The 20655-nt window shown below is 44.9% G+C and overlaps 2 protein-coding genes across 2 annotated transcripts; one reads left to right on the top strand and one right to left on the bottom strand.

Moving 5' to 3' along the window:
* Positions 1-217: 217 nt before the first annotated feature.
* On the bottom strand, positions 218-12859 carry LOC119431343 (ribonuclease H1). Its single transcript, XM_037698830.2, has 9 exons — positions 12461-12859; positions 11214-11338; positions 9946-10008; positions 9831-9884; positions 6525-6636; positions 6406-6460; positions 3570-3654; positions 2218-2342; positions 218-356 (listed from the first exon to the last, which is right to left on the bottom strand). Exons 1-9 carry the CDS (start codon positions 12565-12567, stop codon positions 264-266), a joined length of 819 nt encoding a protein of 272 aa, XP_037554758.1. The 5' UTR covers positions 12568-12859; the 3' UTR covers positions 218-263.
* A 1232-nt stretch (positions 12860-14091) lies between these two features.
* LOC119466264 (endoplasmin) lies at positions 14092-20295 on the top strand. The gene is made up of 7 exons (XM_037726738.2): positions 14092-14244; positions 14507-14612; positions 14701-14842; positions 14936-15052; positions 17869-19704; positions 19821-19916; positions 20123-20295. Exons 1-7 carry the CDS (start codon positions 14199-14201, stop codon positions 20144-20146), a joined length of 2367 nt encoding a protein of 788 aa, XP_037582666.1. The 5' UTR covers positions 14092-14198; the 3' UTR covers positions 20147-20295.
* Positions 20296-20655: the final 360 nt, after the last annotated feature.

The following is a 20655-nucleotide window of genomic DNA, read 5'->3' on the forward strand; positions in this document are numbered from 1 at the left end:
GCTGGCATCTATAAGCTGTTGACGTCATATACGAGATTTGACTCCCTGCTGCATGCAGTGAAGCAACAATTGGCTAGCGCATTCGTGGCAGCAGTGCCTACAGATCGCAAACATTTCCTAACTATTCAAAAAGTGCTGCTGTGCCCCTAAATTTTGTCTATCTTACAATGAGGGACAGTTAGGAAAAGTCAGAGACTGAAACGCAGTTCTTAGTGCGAAAAAAAATTACGTTTAATGTGCGAAACAGGCAGCTGCAGCAGTGGTCATCCAGGTGGCAGTGGTAGGTCAAGTGCAGCCACGGCCAAACGGTCAGCCTGCTCGTTGCCTGGCACACCAGAGTGGCCTCGGACATGTACCTGCAGAGTCGTAAAGTGTGCACATTTAGTGATATCCATCCGTGCCTATAAGAGACTCACGCAGAGCAGTCGCCACACCTCTCGTGCTTGGCAGACAGCATCATGGCGACTGCACGGGTAGTGGTAATCAAAATCACTCTGTGCACTTCTTTGTGAAGTGGATTAGACCTGGGTTGCCCTTTATGTAAATGCATGCCACAACTATATATGACATATAGAGGTAACACTGCATCAAATCTAAGTTTTTATGACAATAGCTTCCACCATGGAATCTTTTAACACTCAATGTGTTTCTACAGTAGTGAACAAAAATATACAATATATTGCATTCTGGGTTGCCCGAGCTGAACTGCTAAAAACTTTGGTGCTGCGTTATGCCTGACCGCTAGCCTGCGGCAATAGCCTCTTGGAACACTCACTGACATGTTATAGTATTAGCACTGCATAGCCCATGCACACAACTTGCATATTCCAAGAATGTATCGCAAGTAAATCATTTAATTAAAATTAAATTATGGGGTTTTACGTGCCAAAACCAGTTCTGATTATGAGGCACACCGTAGTGGGGGACTCCGGAAATTTTGACCACTGGGTTCTTTAACGTGCACCTAAATCTAAGTACACAGGTGTTTTCGCATTTCGCCGTAAATCATTTACATCAACCCGTATGTGAAAATATGTGCACACTGGTAAGATAAACTTTGACGATAACTGGAGATGACTGCATAGCGCAAATGAAGAGGACACAACACAGCGCCTGTGTTGTGCCCTTTCTTCTGTTGTCTTTTGTTCTTTGTGGTCACTGGAGCGGTGAGCTGAGCGAAAGGCTTGGCATGCTACTGCAGCTTTAATAAATCACAGGTGATCAAAAAAGGAGAGAAAAGAAAAAAAAAAAGAATGCACGCACATCCACTTGCATACGAACTCAGAAAAACCCGCCGTGGTGGTGTAGTGGCTTTGGTGTTGCGCTGCTAAGCCCGAGGGTGCTGGATTGAATCCTGGCTGCAGCGGCCGCATTTGGATACGGGCGACATGCAAAAATGCCGATCTACCGTGCATCGGGTGCATGCTAAGAGCCCCAGGTGGTCAAAATTAACTCGGAGTCCCCCACTACAGCATGCCTCGTAATCATATTTCTGTTTTGTGACGTAAAACTCCAGAATTTAACTCTTAAACTCGAAAATGTAGACAACAGTGAGGACAACAAAATAAGCAAAGTCAAAAATGGAGCTTTATGGCATCACCAATAAACAAAATGTTATTCTACAGTGTAATTGTTTAACTATGGTAGAACTCTGTTTAAACAATTTTCAAGAGACCGCAGAAAAAAAAATGTAACAATGAGCAAGGTCCCAAAATGCCACTGTGTCAAAAACAGCTCTGTGCGCTTGTGTAATTCAGGGACACGTACTGTGTTACGTAACATGTTATCCCATTCTACTCTTAATATGCTTCACCATATAGCAGGCTGTTTTGCCACGAAGCTGATGACATTGCGGAGTCTGCAAGAACTGCAATCATGCCATGTGGCATGCTTATCGGGACTGATGCTTGCATACTACTGGCATTTTGTTCCTTCGAATTGGCCTCTGCACGATTTACGACGCAGGAACATCACAGAATGGTGACGTATCAAATGGAAACGTAATACATGCACCCTTGGCAGCAAGCAAGGTGCAACTGGGGCCAGAGTGTTCACACACATGAGGGAAATACAGGCTGTGTGCAAAATATCTGCGTTGGTTTAGACCTCTGGTCGTAATGCTTTGGCGCTTCCGGCGCGTCATCTCATACTGGCAAAGCTTTAGCCAGGAACGAATGCAAAGCAGACTGCAGCTTCCTCAGTTTTACGGACACTGACCCACTTGACACGAAGTCCCTCTGCTGCCTTGAGCAACTCCAGGAAGTCCTCCTTGTTCTTGACAGCCTGGCCATCAGACAGCCTCCAGCCCTTCTTGATCCAGCCATCCATCCACTTGGTGACGCCTGGATGAGGTGATTGTAAGCAGTGACAATTATGAAGTTTCTGACAGTAAGTCATCAGTTAGTGACTCATGAAATGAAATGAATGTGTGCATGAAATGCAAGAAGTAGTTGAAAATTAACTGGGTTGAAGTGGTGTGATACCATGTTATTGCATCACACGAAATTACACAAGCTACCTGCTCATCTGGCCAAATGTGCCTCAACTTCCAACTACTTCATTCCTGCAATGGCCCAAATTTGGGCCGCAGTATGTACAGATAAACAAATTTAAGATAAACTGTCAAAGACATCATGTGAGAAAGGCTCACTGCTGAGTTGCCTACTACTGCATGCCAAAATTTTCTCATACAGCCAGACAATAGACATACTGCAGGCAGCTTCAGATTGACCCCCTGGCTCGCTTCTCTTGATTTCATTTGTTTGAACAAGACTTCCCATTTCAGAGTTCAGAAGCATTCAGTTAACAATGATAGCTTCGCGGCACTTCACTTAAGACGGACACTAAGCGTAAATGACGAGTCTCGCTACACTGGTTACAGCACTTCTGACCCAGAATTGGCTTGTTGGAAGAACCAGGCTTCTTATTCAAAGAAGCCACAACTACTTCACTTGCACGCTTACAACAGCAGAATTTGCTTGTCAATTCAAGTTACTTTTCAGCAGAATGAAGCAAGCAAAAGTTGCCAGGTTGAACTTTATTTCTGAATGTGACATGGTTCCTTTCTCTAATAATTACAAGCTAGCCTAAGCCCGCTATTGCCAGGTTATGTGATGCCACAGAAAGCTCCTTTGGGAACACATCATCCCCATCTCTCAATTCCGCATCTTTTTCGTGATTGCTGAGACGTCTGGTCAGGGTAAAAGTAGCCCATTAACTACCATGTTTGTTCATGTAAGGCACACAACCCCAGCCGAGGAACTTCCATCAACACTTGCAACATAACAGGCTGTGTTCACCAACAAAGACTCAAAGACTGTGAAAGCAATAAAGAATAATAAATAAGGTTTCCCAGGTAGGGCATTGATGGTAGCACATCCTGCGAGCAAGCACTCGCAAGCCCGACCCGCTTGTGACCAATTGTGCAACATTTGTGTCCAGTCAAATAATTAAAAAAACGAAAGGCACGATTGTCACACAGCTAAATACAGCACATCATAACTAAAAACTAGAAATCCAGTCTGAACAACTACGGTCGTCCCTTTCTGCAAACCTGCCTCCGAACTTACTGTTGATGAGAAAAGAGCTGTCCGTGTAGATGGTCACATTGCGCCCACCAACACTGCGCACTTGCTGCAAGGCACGAACGGCAGCCTGGGAAAACAAGAGCCCCCCTTTGGAACAACAGACTGCTCTGAGCCTCGTGAGCAAAGATCACACTTGCAGAGGTCCTCGGCAAAAACTCGGGCAGTCACATTCTCTCGTACCTCAAGTGCCACAGCAAGGAAACGGTGCATGTCATCAATATTTGCCAGAGAATCTTAGCACAGTGGCCGAAACTGGAACTCTGACAGAAGTAAAGACCCTGGGAGCATAATCTTGCTCTTCATTGATCTAGATCAGTCGTCTCAACCTTATCTGCGACACCGGTCCACATAACTCCTCAAGGGGAGCCCTTTTCTCAGCCTGATGGGTCAGTGCGGGTGTAATGCACACTATGGTTTGCAAAACTGCCTGCTATGTTAGTGCGGGCAAGGCTGTGTCTTCTGCACATGAAAGTCGTATCACACCCACACCTACTTTCAAGCAGGAGGATGACCATAGTCACGTGTAGTCATGCCTAATCTTGCCAGCGTTCTATTATCGCTTTGAAAGGTCTGTCTGTGCTGGTTATACAATCGCCGATGTTTGTATTTTTCTGGCACCAGGAACTGCTATGTCTATCTCGCTGCGAAAAGGAGCACCGAGAGTTGGGCTAGTCAGGAAACGGGCATCAGCACAGTCGGAGAGGAAATTCAATGGAACCATGCGGTCTGCATGTTTGATCTAGATATGGCTACAAAAGCACTACGGAGGAGTGTGCTTGAGTAACTGTCAGCATACTTTCGTACACAAGTTGTTTTTACTGTCACCTTTATTTCTTTTCTCTATCATCTGCTGTGTGTCCCGTTGCAAACCGAATGTAAGCCTGGTTAACATCGCTGCCTCTTATTTACTGGACAGCAAAACTCTGTACGTGAGTGTAAAATAAAACTGGCAGTTCTGAAGCTTACTGGTGAACGGGCTTCTCCTAAAGAAATCAAGCATTAATAAAGCCAATAGCTAAGTTGACGAAATTTACAAATATTTGTTGATTGCTGCAGCCCTTGCTGCTTGTAATTTTATCGTGCTAGGTTGCTTACTGTAATCTGCAGTTTTAAATGCTCCCTGATATGCTTGACACATGTGAGCCAGCCTTCAGTCTCTTTGAAAATGCCACCCCTTTGTTTCAAAAAAAAAAAAAAAATTCACCTAAATCTGCTCAACTGTTATTATATTTGATTTGGTTTATTAAAACATTGGTAAACAGGTTATGTATGCACATATGCTGCAATTTCAGAAGGAGGTTCCATGGTAAGACTGTCAGGGGTACCTCCTGTTAATGTACGAAGAAAATAAGCATGAATAAGCAACCAAGGACTAGGCCAGCAAAATACAAGTGCAACATTAAACATAACATAACAACAAATTGGAGAATAACACTAGATTTAATAAACAAAGAATAAACTGATTGATAAGATTAATGCATAGTACAGGAGTACAAGAGCATGCACAAGTATTTAGCAATTGTGAAAGAAGCCACTGAAATATGTAGTAAAATATTATTGACAAATACACATACTATTAATAAAATGCAACTATAGAATGCAGGAAAAAAGAGTACAAGAATCAAGAATGAAATAAGTAACAATGACAAAAATCAATAGCAGTAGAATTAATAAAAACAAACTGATGATACATAGAGCATTCCAACAAGATACATTGAACCATTTTTACTAACTGACTGGCATCAATGAAAGCAATAACAAAAAGATTAAAATAGGAAAGGACTTATGAACAGCACTCTAGTACAACTGCAGGAAATCAAGATAATCACAATAGCTAGATTACAGCACTTCAGAGCAACCAGTCATCAGGGAAGAAGTTTGGGCGTGTTGGTGGGTCATTGTAATCTTAAGTGTTTTTTGCAGTGCCTTCCCAGTGAGTATATATATGCTTACTAACTGCAATAAAGCAATTGTTGAAAGTTAGCGCTCGTCCCGTGTTCTTCCTCGTCCTTGTGTCGTTTTAGCGCTATGAATCCCAGTTAAGATTACAACCAGTCATCGTCGGGGCCACCCTCCTGACTTGCAACACTGGACATTGGTCTCTGCAGGACTTTATGCATGAAACAAGCATACACATGATGCCCTGTTTCATGTTTGTGTCGTAAATTGTATTATGCCTAAGGGCAACTTTCTGAGAAAAAAAAAAAGGCAACAAATTCCCACAATTTGAGAGCAGGAATCCCCTCAATATCCTACTGAAACAATATCGCAAATCGGCAGTTATTATTATTGCAAGTACAGAATTCTATTATAAAATGCTGCAAAGGAGGCAGTCAGTTTACCACGTTTACTTTCGCCAGTAAAAGTTTGTTATCTTCAGAAAACAGCGAAATTGTTGTTGAAGAGCTGTGAAGGGTGGCAATTAGTTTATTGATGGTTTCAGGGCTACAGCTACGAAAAAGTAGCTGGCCTAATTTAAGCTAAGGCACACTAAAATGCAGAGCTTGGCCTTGCGCTCATTAGTTGTTGCTTTCTGCCACCAATTGCACTCTTATTCATCCACAAACTCTGTCAGGCTCACATTTCCTAAGCAAGCCTCTATGATTTGGTTTTTGTAGTGAAACACAGTCAAAATGGATTGTATAAAATGAAAAGGAAAATTGCTATCCACCAACTCAACAAATGGTACCACTCAGCCAATTGTAGAAAATACCATCCATGTGGCAGCATTCCCATTCCATGTGGCATTCCAATATTTCTCCCTTTAAGAGTGCAAACAAAGCTGGAAGAATATGCAGGATTCGTGAGGGCAACATACATGAATTTCGGCACGGTTGTTTGTTTGACGGCCAGGAATCCTCTCGCTGATGTTCCTGCACACACAGAAGGATGGAAGGTCAGTCGAGGGGTACAGAGCTTCAGGAATGGCCTCCTTACATTGGATGGTTGAGTCCCCAGTAGACACCTATGGCTGCTTTTGGCGTACCATTGATGCCGCCATTGTGTGAGCAAGCCCCGTCCGTGTAGACGTGTAGCATGTCACTTGGTTCTGAAATAAATGCTTACATTAAACACCAACTAAAGCAAAAGTTCACAGTGTGTTATAAATAAAATGAGTAGCATTTATCACTAAAGCAATCGTGGAAAAGCCGCAGGGCTGGTAATTGTCAACATTTATAGATGCTTCTTTAGTTTCGCAACTCCACCTCTCGAGCCGGGTGTGACCTGTTCCTAGGGGCTGTGAGGGCGCTGCAGTCGAGCTTTGCCCCAAATGAGCGGCGCTCCTCTACTGACATGCGCGCACTTATTGCAGTTTGTACTGCGTCTTATGCGGTAGGCGATATTGCGCGCACGCTTTGGTCTGTAGGCCCATTTTTTTTTCGACTCCCGAGATAAACCTTACTCCTGATGCCATATTCGCTATCAGCTTCACTGCATGTGTGTTCTGAAGATTTTGTTTACAGTGAGCGCACGGCGACCAACTCGGTACGCATGACCAAACTAGGGTATGAACGAAGGGTGCGTATTTGAGTCAGTCAACTAGTGCGAATGGGCAAAGTCAGCTATTCGTGCATGCACATTAAAGTTCTGTTCAAATGTGTTCCAAGATTATCATGCTTGGCAACCAATGTTCTGGTGGAAGTTGACCGGGGACATATTGTGAATACAGTACGTGCCAATGAAGAAAATGAAGGTGTGTTTTTTTTTTAGTTTTGTAACCAAAGCCATGCTTACCGTGTGCTGGCCACCCCTAGTTCACATGGGCGTGTTTGTTTTTTAGTTTTGTAACCAAAGCCATGCCTAACGCATGCTGGCCACCCCTAGTTCACATGGGCACATGCTTCCGAACCTCGTAGCAAGCTGTCTGGCCAACACCGTGCATTGTGTGGTCTATTACTTCAGAAAATAATGTTTTTAATGAGTAGTTGCTCGTTTTTCAGTTCTTACCTTAATACCTTAATAGAGTTGAATACCTTTCATACCTTAATAGAGTTGAAGGCTAGACATACAATAACAACACAGTGCATGTGTGTCACGTATCGACAATGTTCACACTTGACTTGCCTAGTATTATGATCACGGGCAGAGCCGTGGCAGCACCTCTAGGCCCGTCGGTGTTCAATACTGTGGCTATAGCGAAGCTCAATGCTTAGTAACGACACGCTAAAAAGTTTCCCAATCGCAAGAACTTGTTGACACCTCTCAGGAAAATGTGAAAACTTGCCACGCATTGTCAACATCACATTCAACTGTGCACCCTCTAGCGCGATCCCACATACCAGCACGGTGCCGCACGACAGGTGGCGCTGTGACTGCAAAATGGCGGCACCCTCGATAAAACGGTCTATAGATCTTCACGATAACATGCCAACTTGTTTCATGTCTCTTTCCACCAGCAGGTACAAGAAAGCTCTTACAAATGGCACATGACTCCCCCCACCGTCAGGCCCACGTTGTCACTTTATAAGTGGCAAAGAGCCATTTCCTGCGCGGGGAAAGGTTTGGGGCGAATCGTGCAAGGTTTTTGATGTACAGTCCCAGGAAGGTGACATGATCAAGTCACGTGTTGCACGTCACATGCCATAAGCAGCGAGGTTGTCAAAAGTGAGCAAGTTGCATGGGCATGCATAAAGAAGTGAACAGTTGCTTGCTTCCAGTTGTTCCAGTCTGCTTTCGCTCCCACCGAAAAAAATTGAACGTCGTCACGATAAACAGAACTTGTGCATGAGCAAGTAATATAATCATGTTGTGGCCTCTCCAGTAAATGTCTGAAAGAGTCACCCCATCCTTCAGATGTATGCCTTCAGGTTAAAAAGAAAGAAAGAAGGAAAGAAAAGAAAGAGAAAGAAAACTGGTCAAGCCGAGTGCTGCACTCCAGCTTCCCTGAAATTCGAAGTCGGCGAATTGGAGATCCTTTCCGCATGCACTTTTCACACGAATGAGACACCAGGAAAATGAGCATGCAATTAAAGCGCAGCAGGACTGTGAGAAGGCCAAACATTAATGATATGCTAGTAGAGAGCCACTGAGTGTTGTGTACTCGTGACGAGTGCTTTGTTTTAATAAAGGTGACATATTTTCCATTCTTACCAATGTGAACTTTGGAATACTGTTGAACTAAGAGCTGGCTACTAGCCGCGTAGCTTGAAGACTTGAAGCACGTTTGGATGGTTAACTTTTACAGTATTTTACGATAAGTGAGTGCACCAGGGAGATCTGGCACATGTACCAGCCTTCAAATTACGACAATAGAACTCCAGTGCTTGGATATAGCTAGCTGATGTCTGAACAGGGCAACAGTTCAGCGCGAGTGGGCATTAACTCAATGTCATGCTTTGAACAGAAAATAGTAGCAGTCGATTATGCAGAAACTGATGATAGTTGTGTGCAACTATGCAATTACAAAGGCCGAATTTCAACAGCCTTATGTCACTACACGAAGTAAAATCTGCACCACACGGTTCATGCGTGGAGCGTCAAAGGTGTCTCCTGGAAACAGCTTTCATTTTACTGAAAAGGAGGACGCTTACAGGACTCACCACTTTTATTCAGACTTCAATGAGACACAGCTCATGTACCTATCCTCCGAATCAGGTTCTTTGTATATAAGAATAAAAAGTTGTGGAGCAAGATGGCTCCTTTCGTCAGCGAGCCTCATGTAAATGCCGAGCGCCGCAACAAACAACCATAACCACGCCGGGCACATGATGCTCGCATGCTAGGCGCAAAGGTCGACCACAGCACTGCGGTGGTGGGAACAACAGCAGGCCACATGCTACCCATAGGCGAGTAGTTCGGAAATTAAAAAGATATCTATAAACATTGGGTAATTGCATAGCTTTCTTGTTGGCAGCCTTTAAACAGCATTTAAGCAGACGACACTTCCACTTGACAGTTATCGCTATGATGCAAGTCCGAGCACACTGCCTCCAAGATTTTACAGCGTGCCAGCTTATCTTGAAGGTCATGCTGAAAAGCTGTGCACTCTAGAGTCATGTGTCATTTCTTTTTTTTTTTGTCAGTACTTGACAGTATACACTTCAATTATAAATGAGACATATAAGGCCATGAAAAGCTAATACCACATGTTCACAGGCAGTGGCTCCAACTCTATGTTCACATAATTTCGTCTGCTCTCAGTAAGAATGATGCTTAGGGCACACCTTGGAATGCCCATCTGTCGTTAGTGCAGGATAAGTAGTGGTGATTTCCAGTAAATGTGGATTTGGTTTGGCCACTCACCATTGGCATCTGTGCAGAAGCGCTGGGCTCTTTGCTCCTCCACGGGGTCGGATCCTGCAACACAAGACGAGCTCGGGCCAAAAGTCACACGGAGCTACGTGCTGGCATCTCTCACCATGCTTGCGCTTGCGTCCCTGTAACGCTTTGCCGACAGAGTGGCAGCTCACCCCAAAGGCACCTGAACAGACAACAAATAGCTCTGCAACTGTAATTCCTGGCCACAGCTGCACCTGGGAACATTTGTGTGCCAGTTAAGCCCACTTTCCCACACTTCATTGAATGACGACAAATTAAAAACATAATTACGATCTATAAGCAACCTTCCTGTACATGAGCACACGGAAACTACATGCACAGAGACTTGATAAACTCAATCGCATGGTTTACCAATGGTTACTTTTGGGAAGTGTACATTTGCTGCATAACCATGTTGGTGGCTGACCGTCGAACATACCAGAATTGGTCAGACTCAGTGACAGTGTTAATGCTAGAAGCTTATTTACCATTGTATTAGCTTGATTAGGTGATTGCATTATTTTGGGGGGACCACAGAAATGAGCTGCTGCAAGGTAAACAAATAGGTACATACTGAAACAGTTGATCACTGCAGCTTGACATTCTGTGACTTGAGCTGTACATACTCGAAAGCATCCGTGTGGCAGAACACTGCACCTATGACTTCTCGTGAGCCATGTCCACATTCGGCACAGCACTTTTCTTCCATTGCTAGCTACAAAACCTCCCATGCTCACAATTATTCAAAAATCCTGCACCGCACAGCTTAGCGCCTTGAATTCACTAGTAGGGCCTGGCGTTTTGTGCTAACCAAAGTCAATAAACGCGGTGTGGAGGGCACTGTTGACGGACATTTCCGCAGCCCCACCAGGGCAGCACAACAGGCCTATAGGCACTCATTCACCATGGTGGGCAATTTGGGAGTTCACAGCAGCATTGTGAGGAGGTGCAGGCAAAATAAAGGCTGCTCAATACTCTTATTTCAACCCACTGTTCCTTGGGCTGAAACTCTTGTGTGGGCTCCATTCCTTCTCCATATGAATGCAATAAGTGAAGAGGCTCCCAGTGTGCAGTGATTGCAATGAGTGCAGAAAGCACGAGATATGACAGTAAGAAGAATGATGCGTTTAGGGGTGGGGTAACGGTGCTGGCAGGGATCACAATACTGACAAGAGAAGCATTACAACAAGTTGTGAGCATGGATTTAACTTGTTACAGCTGAACTTTTCAGCTGTAACAGCTGAACATGGACCTAACAACTGCAATTTGTGTCACATCATTAGTTTCACTTGCACATCTGTACACACCAGCATAAATATACAGATACGCGACAGGTGAATAAATAACCTGGCATCAAGTTCTGCTTACCTGATCCACTGAGGGTTACCTCTCCATTTGGATCATTGTTGACAAAGGCCCAAGCTTCTTGTTCAGTGCTGAATTTCTTGTATACCGGTCGAGGGTAACCCTTGACCTGGCTCTCACACTCTGGCCTGCACATAGTAAGTAGCAAAAGTCGTGAATTGGTCACACATGCCCAAATATAAGTACATCAGCGAAACTTGCACAGTTATATACAAGACAATAACTTGAAGCGCACCACCAGACGAGGACGGTGAAAGAAGACTGAGACACAGAGCGCTAGTGTGTCTCAGTCTTATTTCACCGTCCTCGTCTGGTTGTGCGCTTGAAGTTATTGTCATGTCTTACCAACACGCCCAAACAGCCACGTTATTTAGCTATAAACAAGAGCCCAGATTTGCACCATTTCAACTGCGGAGGAAACATTGCTTTCTTATTAAGTCATGGAGCTACAGTGTTCCCAGGCATACGGTAGAAATGTGTAATGAGAATAGAATATGTATGTAGCACAGTCATGCGAGGCATATGATATGTTGCTATCCTCACTGATTTACTCTCCCAGCAAGTTCTGCCTACACACAGCATAAACATACTCCGTTCGTTTTCTTCTCGGTGGGAATGTTTAGGTGGTCTGAAATAATTATAATTTCAGTTCTATCTATTCCTGACCAGTAAAAACTATCCGAAACAAGCTGATAAAAATTGTGAACCGGACAATACGGTTTGAAATATTATAGTTACTTGCACCTCAGGTAGCACTGAAGCTCCGGTGAGAATTACTGATAAGTTGAACTGGTCTATTTCACAGCAGGAAGCAGATGGACCTGTGGGAGAGCTGGTTGCTAACAGTTCTAGCTTGTTAAAAATGGGGCAATACTGCATACACTTTATGTGGACAGATGCGCTGCGTGACAAGGTGACAGACGTGCCCACGCCTTACGACTTCAATGCAAAGGTTACTTCAAGCGGCGACAACACCGGGACAAGCTTTCCGGCGTGCAGCTTGCCGTTCTACACTTCAATGAAGTATGGAACAGCATGTTGAATGCGGGGTTTGTTTTCCCGACAGCCAGGAACAAGCAACACATCGCACACGACAGCGTTGTCAAGCACAAGAAATTGACGTATTCGCACATCCAAATTTCAGTCTTGCGCACGGCAGATGCGGTCACCTAACTGCCAGACGAGACAATGAGGGATCTCCACCAAGCAACGGCAGAGGCGAGCGCTAACATGGCACAATCAGCGCTCACCATGTCAAAAATACGCCTTTCTGGCGTCCGTTGCGGACGGCATAGTAGAACTGGCCTTTCTTCGGCATCAAGCCCAATGCCAAGGTAAGTAGGCGCCGAAATACCATGCAAATTTCGTGCTCTCTGGACGAAGACTTCTGCCCGCCTGGTATTTGTCAACAAACCAAGCCAAACGAGCGTCGGGGTGCTTCTGTTCACTAAAGCGCACCGCGCGCCCAACAACTGACGAACCAACGTTACCGTGATGAACCGATTTAAAAACAAGACAGTGGGCGAAAGTCACAAGTAACAAGAAGTGTTGCTATCCCATAAATAATTCTAAAGCTTGCCAGAACAGTATGCCGGCGTGGCTGTTACGAGTTTTTTTCGAAACTACGTCAATTCCTTTGTTTGCCTCGCAAAATAAAAATATCGTCTGCACGAGCAGGTGGTGGTAGGTTGTAGTCAAGATAGCGATAAAATGTGAATAACTAACGTACTACTATATTGTTGCAAAAAATTTTGACAATGTTTTGACAATGTAAAAACAATACACTATGTAATTATCACATATCAATTACACATCTGTAGCAACATTTGTGTGGAAACGAAACCGTAACAAAGATTTGCGGTTCATTTTTATTTCTTCCGTTCTTCGAGGAAAACCCAGCCCGAGATATACAATAATTTTGTTTCTCTCCGCCACTCATTGGTTCTACAAATTTTCGTTAAAACAACTATCTCTGATATCCTCATTTCGTAGGTCTCAGTTGGGTCCGTGCGCTTCATAAATTTGTTCACGCATCCAAAAGGTTGAGCCTTTCTTTCTTTCTTTCTTTTTCTTTCTTTTTTTTTTGTTTTTTTGTTAAAGGAAGCGTTGGTTGAGCTGCTACTCTGGAGATGTTGGAGATGACGAAATCACCAAGACGAGGGTAAAGCGTATTTCTTCTTGAACATGAGTCTCAGCGTATGGTGCAGTGACCTTTCCTCTCTAATCTCCATGGGGAAATAAGACTCCGTTTATCAGTCGGTTAGCTCGACGAATTCCGCCTGCAGGGCGATCAAAGAAGTTCGAATTGACGCCGGAAGTTTAGTTGTGCGGTTTGCTGGGCCAGTTGGTGCATGATCCGGCCATTACAGACGCGAGCACAAGAAAAAGAAACGTTTCAAAATAAAAGGCGTTGTCCTGTTCGTTTGTTTTTTCTTGTGCTGGCGTCTGTAATGTTTGGAACCCCCTATACTGTCATCACGTCGGAAATTGATAGTAAACGATTTACCAGCAGAAATTTGGTTTCCCAACGACCAAGTCTTCAGTTCACTTGCTATTTGCTGAATATTATGTCAAGTATGGCGAAAAGCAGCTGCATCACCATTTATCTGCAGGGTGCGCTCTAGGATCGACAATGCGTAAAATTTGTACGTCATGGTTCAGTACCAAGCGCACACATGCGCTGCATGCGCTGTATCAACAAGTAAAGCATCAAATATAGAAACCGAACGTAAAAGTGAGCTCGCGGATTTTTCAGTGTCATCGCGATGAACGGACCAATGGCGCTCGGCCAACACAGCTGGCGTTTGGTCGAAACGGGATTGGTCCACGCGAGGCGCGTGTTGTACTCCCATTGGCGGAACATCCAACATGGAACGCTCGCCGGCCATTGCACCTGTCATTCAGTAACCGGCGTGCGTGGTGTCTGAGTACGGTGCTTGAGTTAGGATTCCGCACTCGCGGCCTAGTGCCAGTGGGTAGATAGGCAAGATGCGGGCTCTTCTCTTGGGCATTGTTGTCCTGTGCCTCTTTTCAGGCAAGTTTCCTTGCGCATTTAGTTCATAGCGCCGTTACGTCGTTACTGAACGTTTTGGGTTTGGCAGTTTACGGTGATCCACACGTCGACTGACTATAGCGTTTTGCGATTGTTGTGGTCCACTCGCCTGTGTCTCCGTAAGCAATGCTAAAAGCTGAGAAAGATGAGAGCTTGTTTCGTTAGATGCGGCACTGGCGCCGTTGACCTTTCAACTTCCCCACGCTTGGGAATAATGGAGACGCTTGCGACGTTTCACTCGCAGGGCTGACTAGAGCAGAGGATGCTGAAGATTCCAGCGCTCCAAGGGTGGATCAGGATTTGGGCAGCAGCCGCGATGGCTCGCGGACAGACGACCAAGTGGTGGAGAGGTGCGTGCTGGCCGCTTTAACGGGGCGTCGCGTTCTTTGTAAACCTTCTAGAAGGTGTCGGTGCTGAGCCGGCGTGTTCTCTTCGCAGGGAAGAGGAGGCGATAAAGCTGGACGGTCTGAACGTGGCCCAAATGAAGGAGATGCGGGACAAGGCCGAGAAGCATGCCTTCCAGGCGGAGGTTACGCGAATGATGAAGTTGATCATCAACTCTTTGTACCGAAACAAGGAGGTGAGTTGGTATTGTGGTGGGCCACCTTTTTTTTATTTTATTATTTTTTTTTTCATTGGCCGATGACGTCTCATTTCATTGCGAACATTTCAGATCTTCTTGAGAGAATTGATCTCGAACGCATCCGACGCCTTGGACAAGATCAGGCTTCTGTCCCTGACGAATCCTGACGTGTTGAACTCGAATCCCGAGTTGACGATACGAGTGAAGGTAAGCGTTTATTGGGCGACTACCTTCACTAGGTTGTCTGACAGATTAAATTATTTTTCGCTTGTTACACCGGCTGCAGGACAAATTCTGCAGGGCGGAATTATTACCTCGCTGTCGGCATAACGCTGACGTGTACGACATAATTTAGCGCTAGCGGCACAAAGGTCATTCATCAGTAAAAAGTTCTGGCCTTTAAATGATAGCACCGTTCGAGAGCCAATTCGCATCGGTCACTTGGCGTTTTGGCAGTTGCAGCAGTCTTCCACTTCAGTCCTCTAGGGCTTTGACTTTGGATGGTCGAAATGTCAGCATTTGCCCTACACATTCTGACCACTACACATAGCTGTTAAGCAGGTGCTACTTCATGTAACTCTTGTGACTGTTTCATGCTCACATTTCTTGAAGCTTCAGCTCCTTTGTTACATATTGGCATAGCTTTTCAATTTTGGCACGGTTTATGACAAAAAAAAAAAAAAAAAACATAGCAGCTGAAGATAATGTTAAGTTCACAATTAATGTCAGTCACAATTATTGCATCCTGTGTGTGCTGTCATACTCAGTTTTCAAGTTCTTCCATCCTGAATAAGCGCTGTAAAGGAATTTTGCATTTTCTATATGTTGTGCCATTTTCAGAAATAGCCCAGGCAGTACTTTCCTCTGGCTTGTTGAAAAACTGGCCTTCCACCCCCAGCTGTCTATGCCATTAATTGACCTGCAAGGTCTTTCATAACTGCATGCCTCAGTTTCAAAGTGAAGCTTTTTAGTTTTGCACTCCCTGGGCTTTCCTGACCCTGGCTGTTGGATGCTGTTTTACTGAATAGCCCACTGTTAAGAGGAGGCACTGTTAAGCCCAAACCGCATAAAAGCGATTTTGTGCGCGACGGCGACGAGCGACGAAACAGGCCGTCGCATGAACAGATAGCTGGGTCTTGTCGCTCTGTGCTGTAAAACTAGAATTCGTCGCCCGGATGTGCTATGAGGGACTAGCCAATAGCGCGAAGCCGGAACTGGATATATCAGTCAAGTACTACCGATTGTCGCACGGAACGAGCAAACGACTAGATTTTTATATGTGCAAGGATAATAATGTAGTGCAAGACCTTTAGAAATATTTATGCTGCTCTTTACACTAAAACACATCAACATAAATTAATAAAGCACACGTCGCGCCAGTTTCGGCAAGTATTTGCTGCCCTCATACCGGCAACAGGGGAGACGTCGCTCAAAGTCGTCGCTCGCATGCGGGTACGACTTGTAGGCGATGAGCGAACACGACAGCCATCTCCATCGCGTTGCTTGTTGCTGTCGCGTACAAGATCGCGTGCATGCGGTTTACACTTAATGTGCCTCGGGGCCTCCTTTTGATTTAAGTGGCCCGTTAATAAAAATTGACAAATCGCAAGTTTTCAGAAAATGAAACTATCAAGTTTACAACTTTGTAACTCAACAAAATATCGCAATTCTGTAAATTGCACTTAATAGTACATCTAAAGCTGATGAAATCAATATAAATTGCTCTCAAATGGAGCACTCGGTTGTGAGTGGAACTTTTGCAAAACCTTTGTAGACAATAACAAATTCATGTAACATAAATTGACATATCAGATTTGTCTGCTTTGGATACTCTAATGGGTGAAGTTTACAGAACTGCAATATCACTTCTAAGTGCAGAGCTACGAACTTGTAACCTTCGTGCTTCTATCTTCTTCACTTGCCCGTTTTTGAAAATTCCATAAAAAAATTCAGGCCATAAATCGAAATTCCGCTTCCAACGGTCACTAGAATTTAACTTTCTCTCTGGAATGCTTCAAATTTCATTAAAATCGGCAAAGTGGTCATCTCGGGAAAAGCGTTTCTGCGTTCTACATGTATTTGAATAAGCGGCTTTTGAGTGGGGCCCAAGCTGAAGCTTCTGCTTAACAAATTTAATTATGTGCCTACTGGCAAGATCGAACCTCAGTCGCCCAGCACAGCAAGCTGATGCCCTAACCAGTCTGCCACAATCGCGTGTATACTTCTGTCTTCCCATCGCCAACTACATCTTTGAGGTGATAGCTTCACGTGTCACATTGCATAGCACATGTGCACATGCCTTTACTTTATGCCATAGATGAGGAATGAAATTGGTGAACTTATAGCGTTTGATTAACATGAGAGCTTTGCTTCACATAGATTCCAAGATGTGCGGTGGATCTTCATTTTCAGTAATTAATGGCAACGTGCTTAGGAAAAAGCTGCTGCATAAAGAGTGCTTGTCTGTTTCTTGTGCAGGGTCTTTTTTTCGAAGCACAATAAACTGGCTGGGCAACAAGTTTTAATGGTAACATGTTGGTCTCTCTTGGGGACTTCATTTGGGTCACTACAGTGGCTAGCTGATTGCTCTGCTTACCAGTCCATGCAGAGCATGAGAAAAAAGTTCCGTATACTGCCTAGTGTTTTCTAGCACTCTTACTGCTAGTGAATTCACATTTTCCATTCAACTTGGAGTGCATGTCGCACGATTTGTGGGCTCATATTTAGTCATTCTACCATTCATGGATTGACATATTTTTTAGCATCCAGGAGTCTTTCTTATAGTGACATTTTATACCAAAATAGTGCTTTGCAAATTATTTCGCTTTACAAATTGGGGAATGCATCGATGTTCTTGAGTAACCATAGATACGTTAGCCATTATGGTTCATGTAGTCTGGATGCTCGTGTTTATAGTAAGGGTTTCATGCTTTCCTGCAGTACTTTCATCTTGTGTCAGCATTGCTGACCAGTGCAACTGTTCTCTGCAATTTCTGAAAAACCTGGTCTATGTTGCTTTGCAGAGTGACAAGGAGAATGGACTGCTGCACATAATAGACACTGGAATTGGCATGACTAAAACGGACCTGGTCAACAATTTGGGTACCATAGCCAAGTCTGGTACAGCAGAGTTCTTGCAAAAGGTTACCGAAACTACTGAAGCACCCAAGGAACTAAACGACCTTATTGGCCAGTTTGGTGTGGGCTTCTATTCTGCGTTCTTGGTGGCCGACCGTGTCATTGTGACCAGCAAGAATAATGAGGATGAGCAGTACGTGTGGGAGTCGGACTCTGGCGAGTTCACAGTGGCCAAGGATCCCAGAGGCAGCACGCTTGGCCGTGGTACCCAGGTGACTCTGCAGCTGAAAGAGGAGGCCCGGGATTTCTTGGAGCTGGACACACTCAAAAGGCTGATTGAGAAGTACTCTCAGTTCATAAACTTCAACATCTACCTGTGGACATCCAAGACTGAAACTGTGGAGGAACCTGTGGAGGAGGCTAAGCCTGATGTTGAAGGAAAGGAAGAGAAAGATGAGGACAAGGTTGAGGAGGAAGAAGACGATGAGCCCAAGACAAAGAAGGTTGAGAAGACCACATGGGACTGGGAGCTCATCAACAGTGCCAAGCCTATCTGGACACGCAAGCCAGCAGAAATTGAAGACAATGAGTATGAAGAATTCTATAAGGCCATCACTAAGGACACCAAGGCACCGCTAGCCAAAACCCATTTCATTGCAGAGGGAGAGTTGACCTTTAAGGCATTGCTCTACATACCATCAGTGCAACCGACAGAGTCCTTCAACCGATACGGAGGGAAGGTGGATCACATCAAGCTCTATGTTCGGCGTGTGTTCATCACTGATGACTTCCAGGACATGATGCCCAGTTATCTCAGTTTCGTCCGCGGTGTTGTTGACTCTGATGACCTGCCCCTGAATGTAAGCCGTGAAACACTGCAGCAGCACAAATTACTTAAGGTAATCAAGAAGAAACTTGTGCGCAAGGCCTTGGACATGATGAAGCGCATTCCTGCTGAACAATACGAGCAGTTCTGGAAGGAATATTCTACCAACTTGAAGCTGGGAATCATTGAGGACACTACAAACCGCACTCGGCTTGCAAAGCTGGTGCGCTTCCACTCGTCGCATGGTGAAAATCTGACATCCCTGTCCGAGTATGTGTCGCGTATGAAAGATGGTCAGCAGACAATCTACTATATGGCTGGAGCATCTCTTGACGAAGTGAAGCGCTCTCCCTTCGTGGAGCGCCTGCTGAAAAAGGGCTATGAAGTGCTTTACCTGGTGGAGCCTGTAGACGAGTACTCCATCTCGTCACTGACAGAGTTTGAGGGCAAGAAATTCCAGAATGTGGCCAAGGAAGGTCTCAAGGTGGATGAGGGCACCCGAGCACGTGAACGTCATGATGCTATTGCACGCGAGTTTGAGCCACTGACAAAGTGGTTGGAAGACGAGGTATTCAAGGGACGCATTCTCAAGGCCATGATCTCTGAGCGGCTTGCCACTTCTCCGTGTGCCCTTGTGGCCAACCAGTTTGGCTGGACGGGTAACATGGAACGACTTGCACGGAGCAATGCTCATGCCAAATCGCACGACACAATGCGGGACTACTACCTTAGCCAGAAGAAGAACATGGAGTTGAACCCAAGGCATCCTCTTATCAAGGAGCTTCTGCGCCGTGTCAAGGACGACAAGAATGACCCGCAGGCACGTAACATGGCAGAGCTGGTGTACGAGACTGCAACACTCCGTTCGGGCTTCCTTCTTGAAGACACACTTGCATTTGCTGAGCGCGTGGAGACTATGATGAGGAAGACACTTGGGCTTCCAGAAGATCAAGGGGTATGATTCAGTGATAATCCACTTTTGCATGCAAACTAGATGGTTATTAATGACCTTCTAAATTGAATGCATGGTTTTGCATTGCACCTTTATTATGTTTTTTTTTTTTTTTTCAGGTGGATGAGGAGCCAGATGAAGATGCATTTGAGGAGGGCATTCCCATTGATCTAGGCAAGAAGGACGATGAGAAGCCAGAAGAGGAGGAGGAACCGGTATGAACAGGCCTCGATTTCGAGTATCGCTTCCCTACTGGCTGTTATTACTCGGCCAATGTGTAAACCAGAATTTCTTTTGCTTGACTTGACTGCTTAGAAGGTACTCCAGCGGCAGAGCTCTAGCCAACCAGTGGAATGTCGAATGGCGGTAGCGTGTCGTGCATTGGTTGACAACTAATGGTTTCGTGTTTCTTCTTTTCCAGAGGGATGAGCACGAAGAACTATGAAAAAAGAAAAATCTGGGACAAACTTTCATATAGGTCAACACCTTTCACCGCTCATGTCATCGTCACCCTTGTATATTTATGCTGGCCTCGTGCTGGTGCCGTTTTCCTTTCTTTTTTATGTGAAATAAAGCCCTTGTTCATGTTTACAAGCAAGGCCTCTTTAAGGCTATACATTGCTGCTGCGGCTTGGCTCGTCAGCACACTGGGTTAGAGGCGTGGCATGCCGAGCGCTAATGAGTTTAGCGATTGCACGGCAGCGTACCAAATACAGCAAGTTGCTCGGCGGCATGCTTGAGCCATTGCAAAATAATAGCACGTCTAGTGGAGGGCGCTGTATGAAACTTGCGCAAGATCGTTTCTGCGTTAGGTGCGTATTGGACGTGTGAATAGCAGAAAATGTTGGGTTCTTACTCCCACGGCGTATCACCATAGAATAGGGAATCAATAAAACGGCATGAATGAACAATTTCTTGCCACATGTATACAGTGTACTAGAATGTTTTATGTGT

This window comes from Dermacentor silvarum, chromosome 10, assembly GCF_013339745.2.
Source record: "Dermacentor silvarum isolate Dsil-2018 chromosome 10, BIME_Dsil_1.4, whole genome shotgun sequence".
Classification (NCBI taxonomy): Eukaryota; Metazoa; Arthropoda; class Arachnida; order Ixodida; family Ixodidae; genus Dermacentor; species Dermacentor silvarum.

Excerpts from the sequence above, each read along its gene's own strand:
- LOC119431343 (XM_037698830.2), bottom strand. The coding sequence starts at position 12,567 with ATGGTATTTCGGCGCCTACTTACCTTGGCATTGGGCTTGATGCCGAAG. Across the intron at positions 9,885-9,945 it reads GGGACGCAAGCGCAAGCATG|GATCCGACCCCGTGGAGGAG; the intron begins GTGAGAGATGCC and ends CTTGTGTTGCAG. Across the intron at positions 3,655-6,405 it reads ACAACCGTGCCGAAATTCAT|GCTGCCGTTCGTGCCTTGCA; the intron begins GTATGTTGCCCT and ends TTGTTTTCCCAG.
- LOC119466264 (XM_037726738.2), top strand. The coding sequence starts at position 14,199 with ATGCGGGCTCTTCTCTTGGGCATTGTTGTCCTGTGCCTCTTTTCAG. Across the intron at positions 14,613-14,700 it reads GACGACCAAGTGGTGGAGAG|GGAAGAGGAGGCGATAAAGC; the intron begins GTGCGTGCTGGC and ends TTCTCTTCGCAG. Across the intron at positions 19,917-20,122 it reads CAGAAGAGGAGGAGGAACCG|AGGGATGAGCACGAAGAACT; the intron begins GTATGAACAGGC and ends CTTCTTTTCCAG.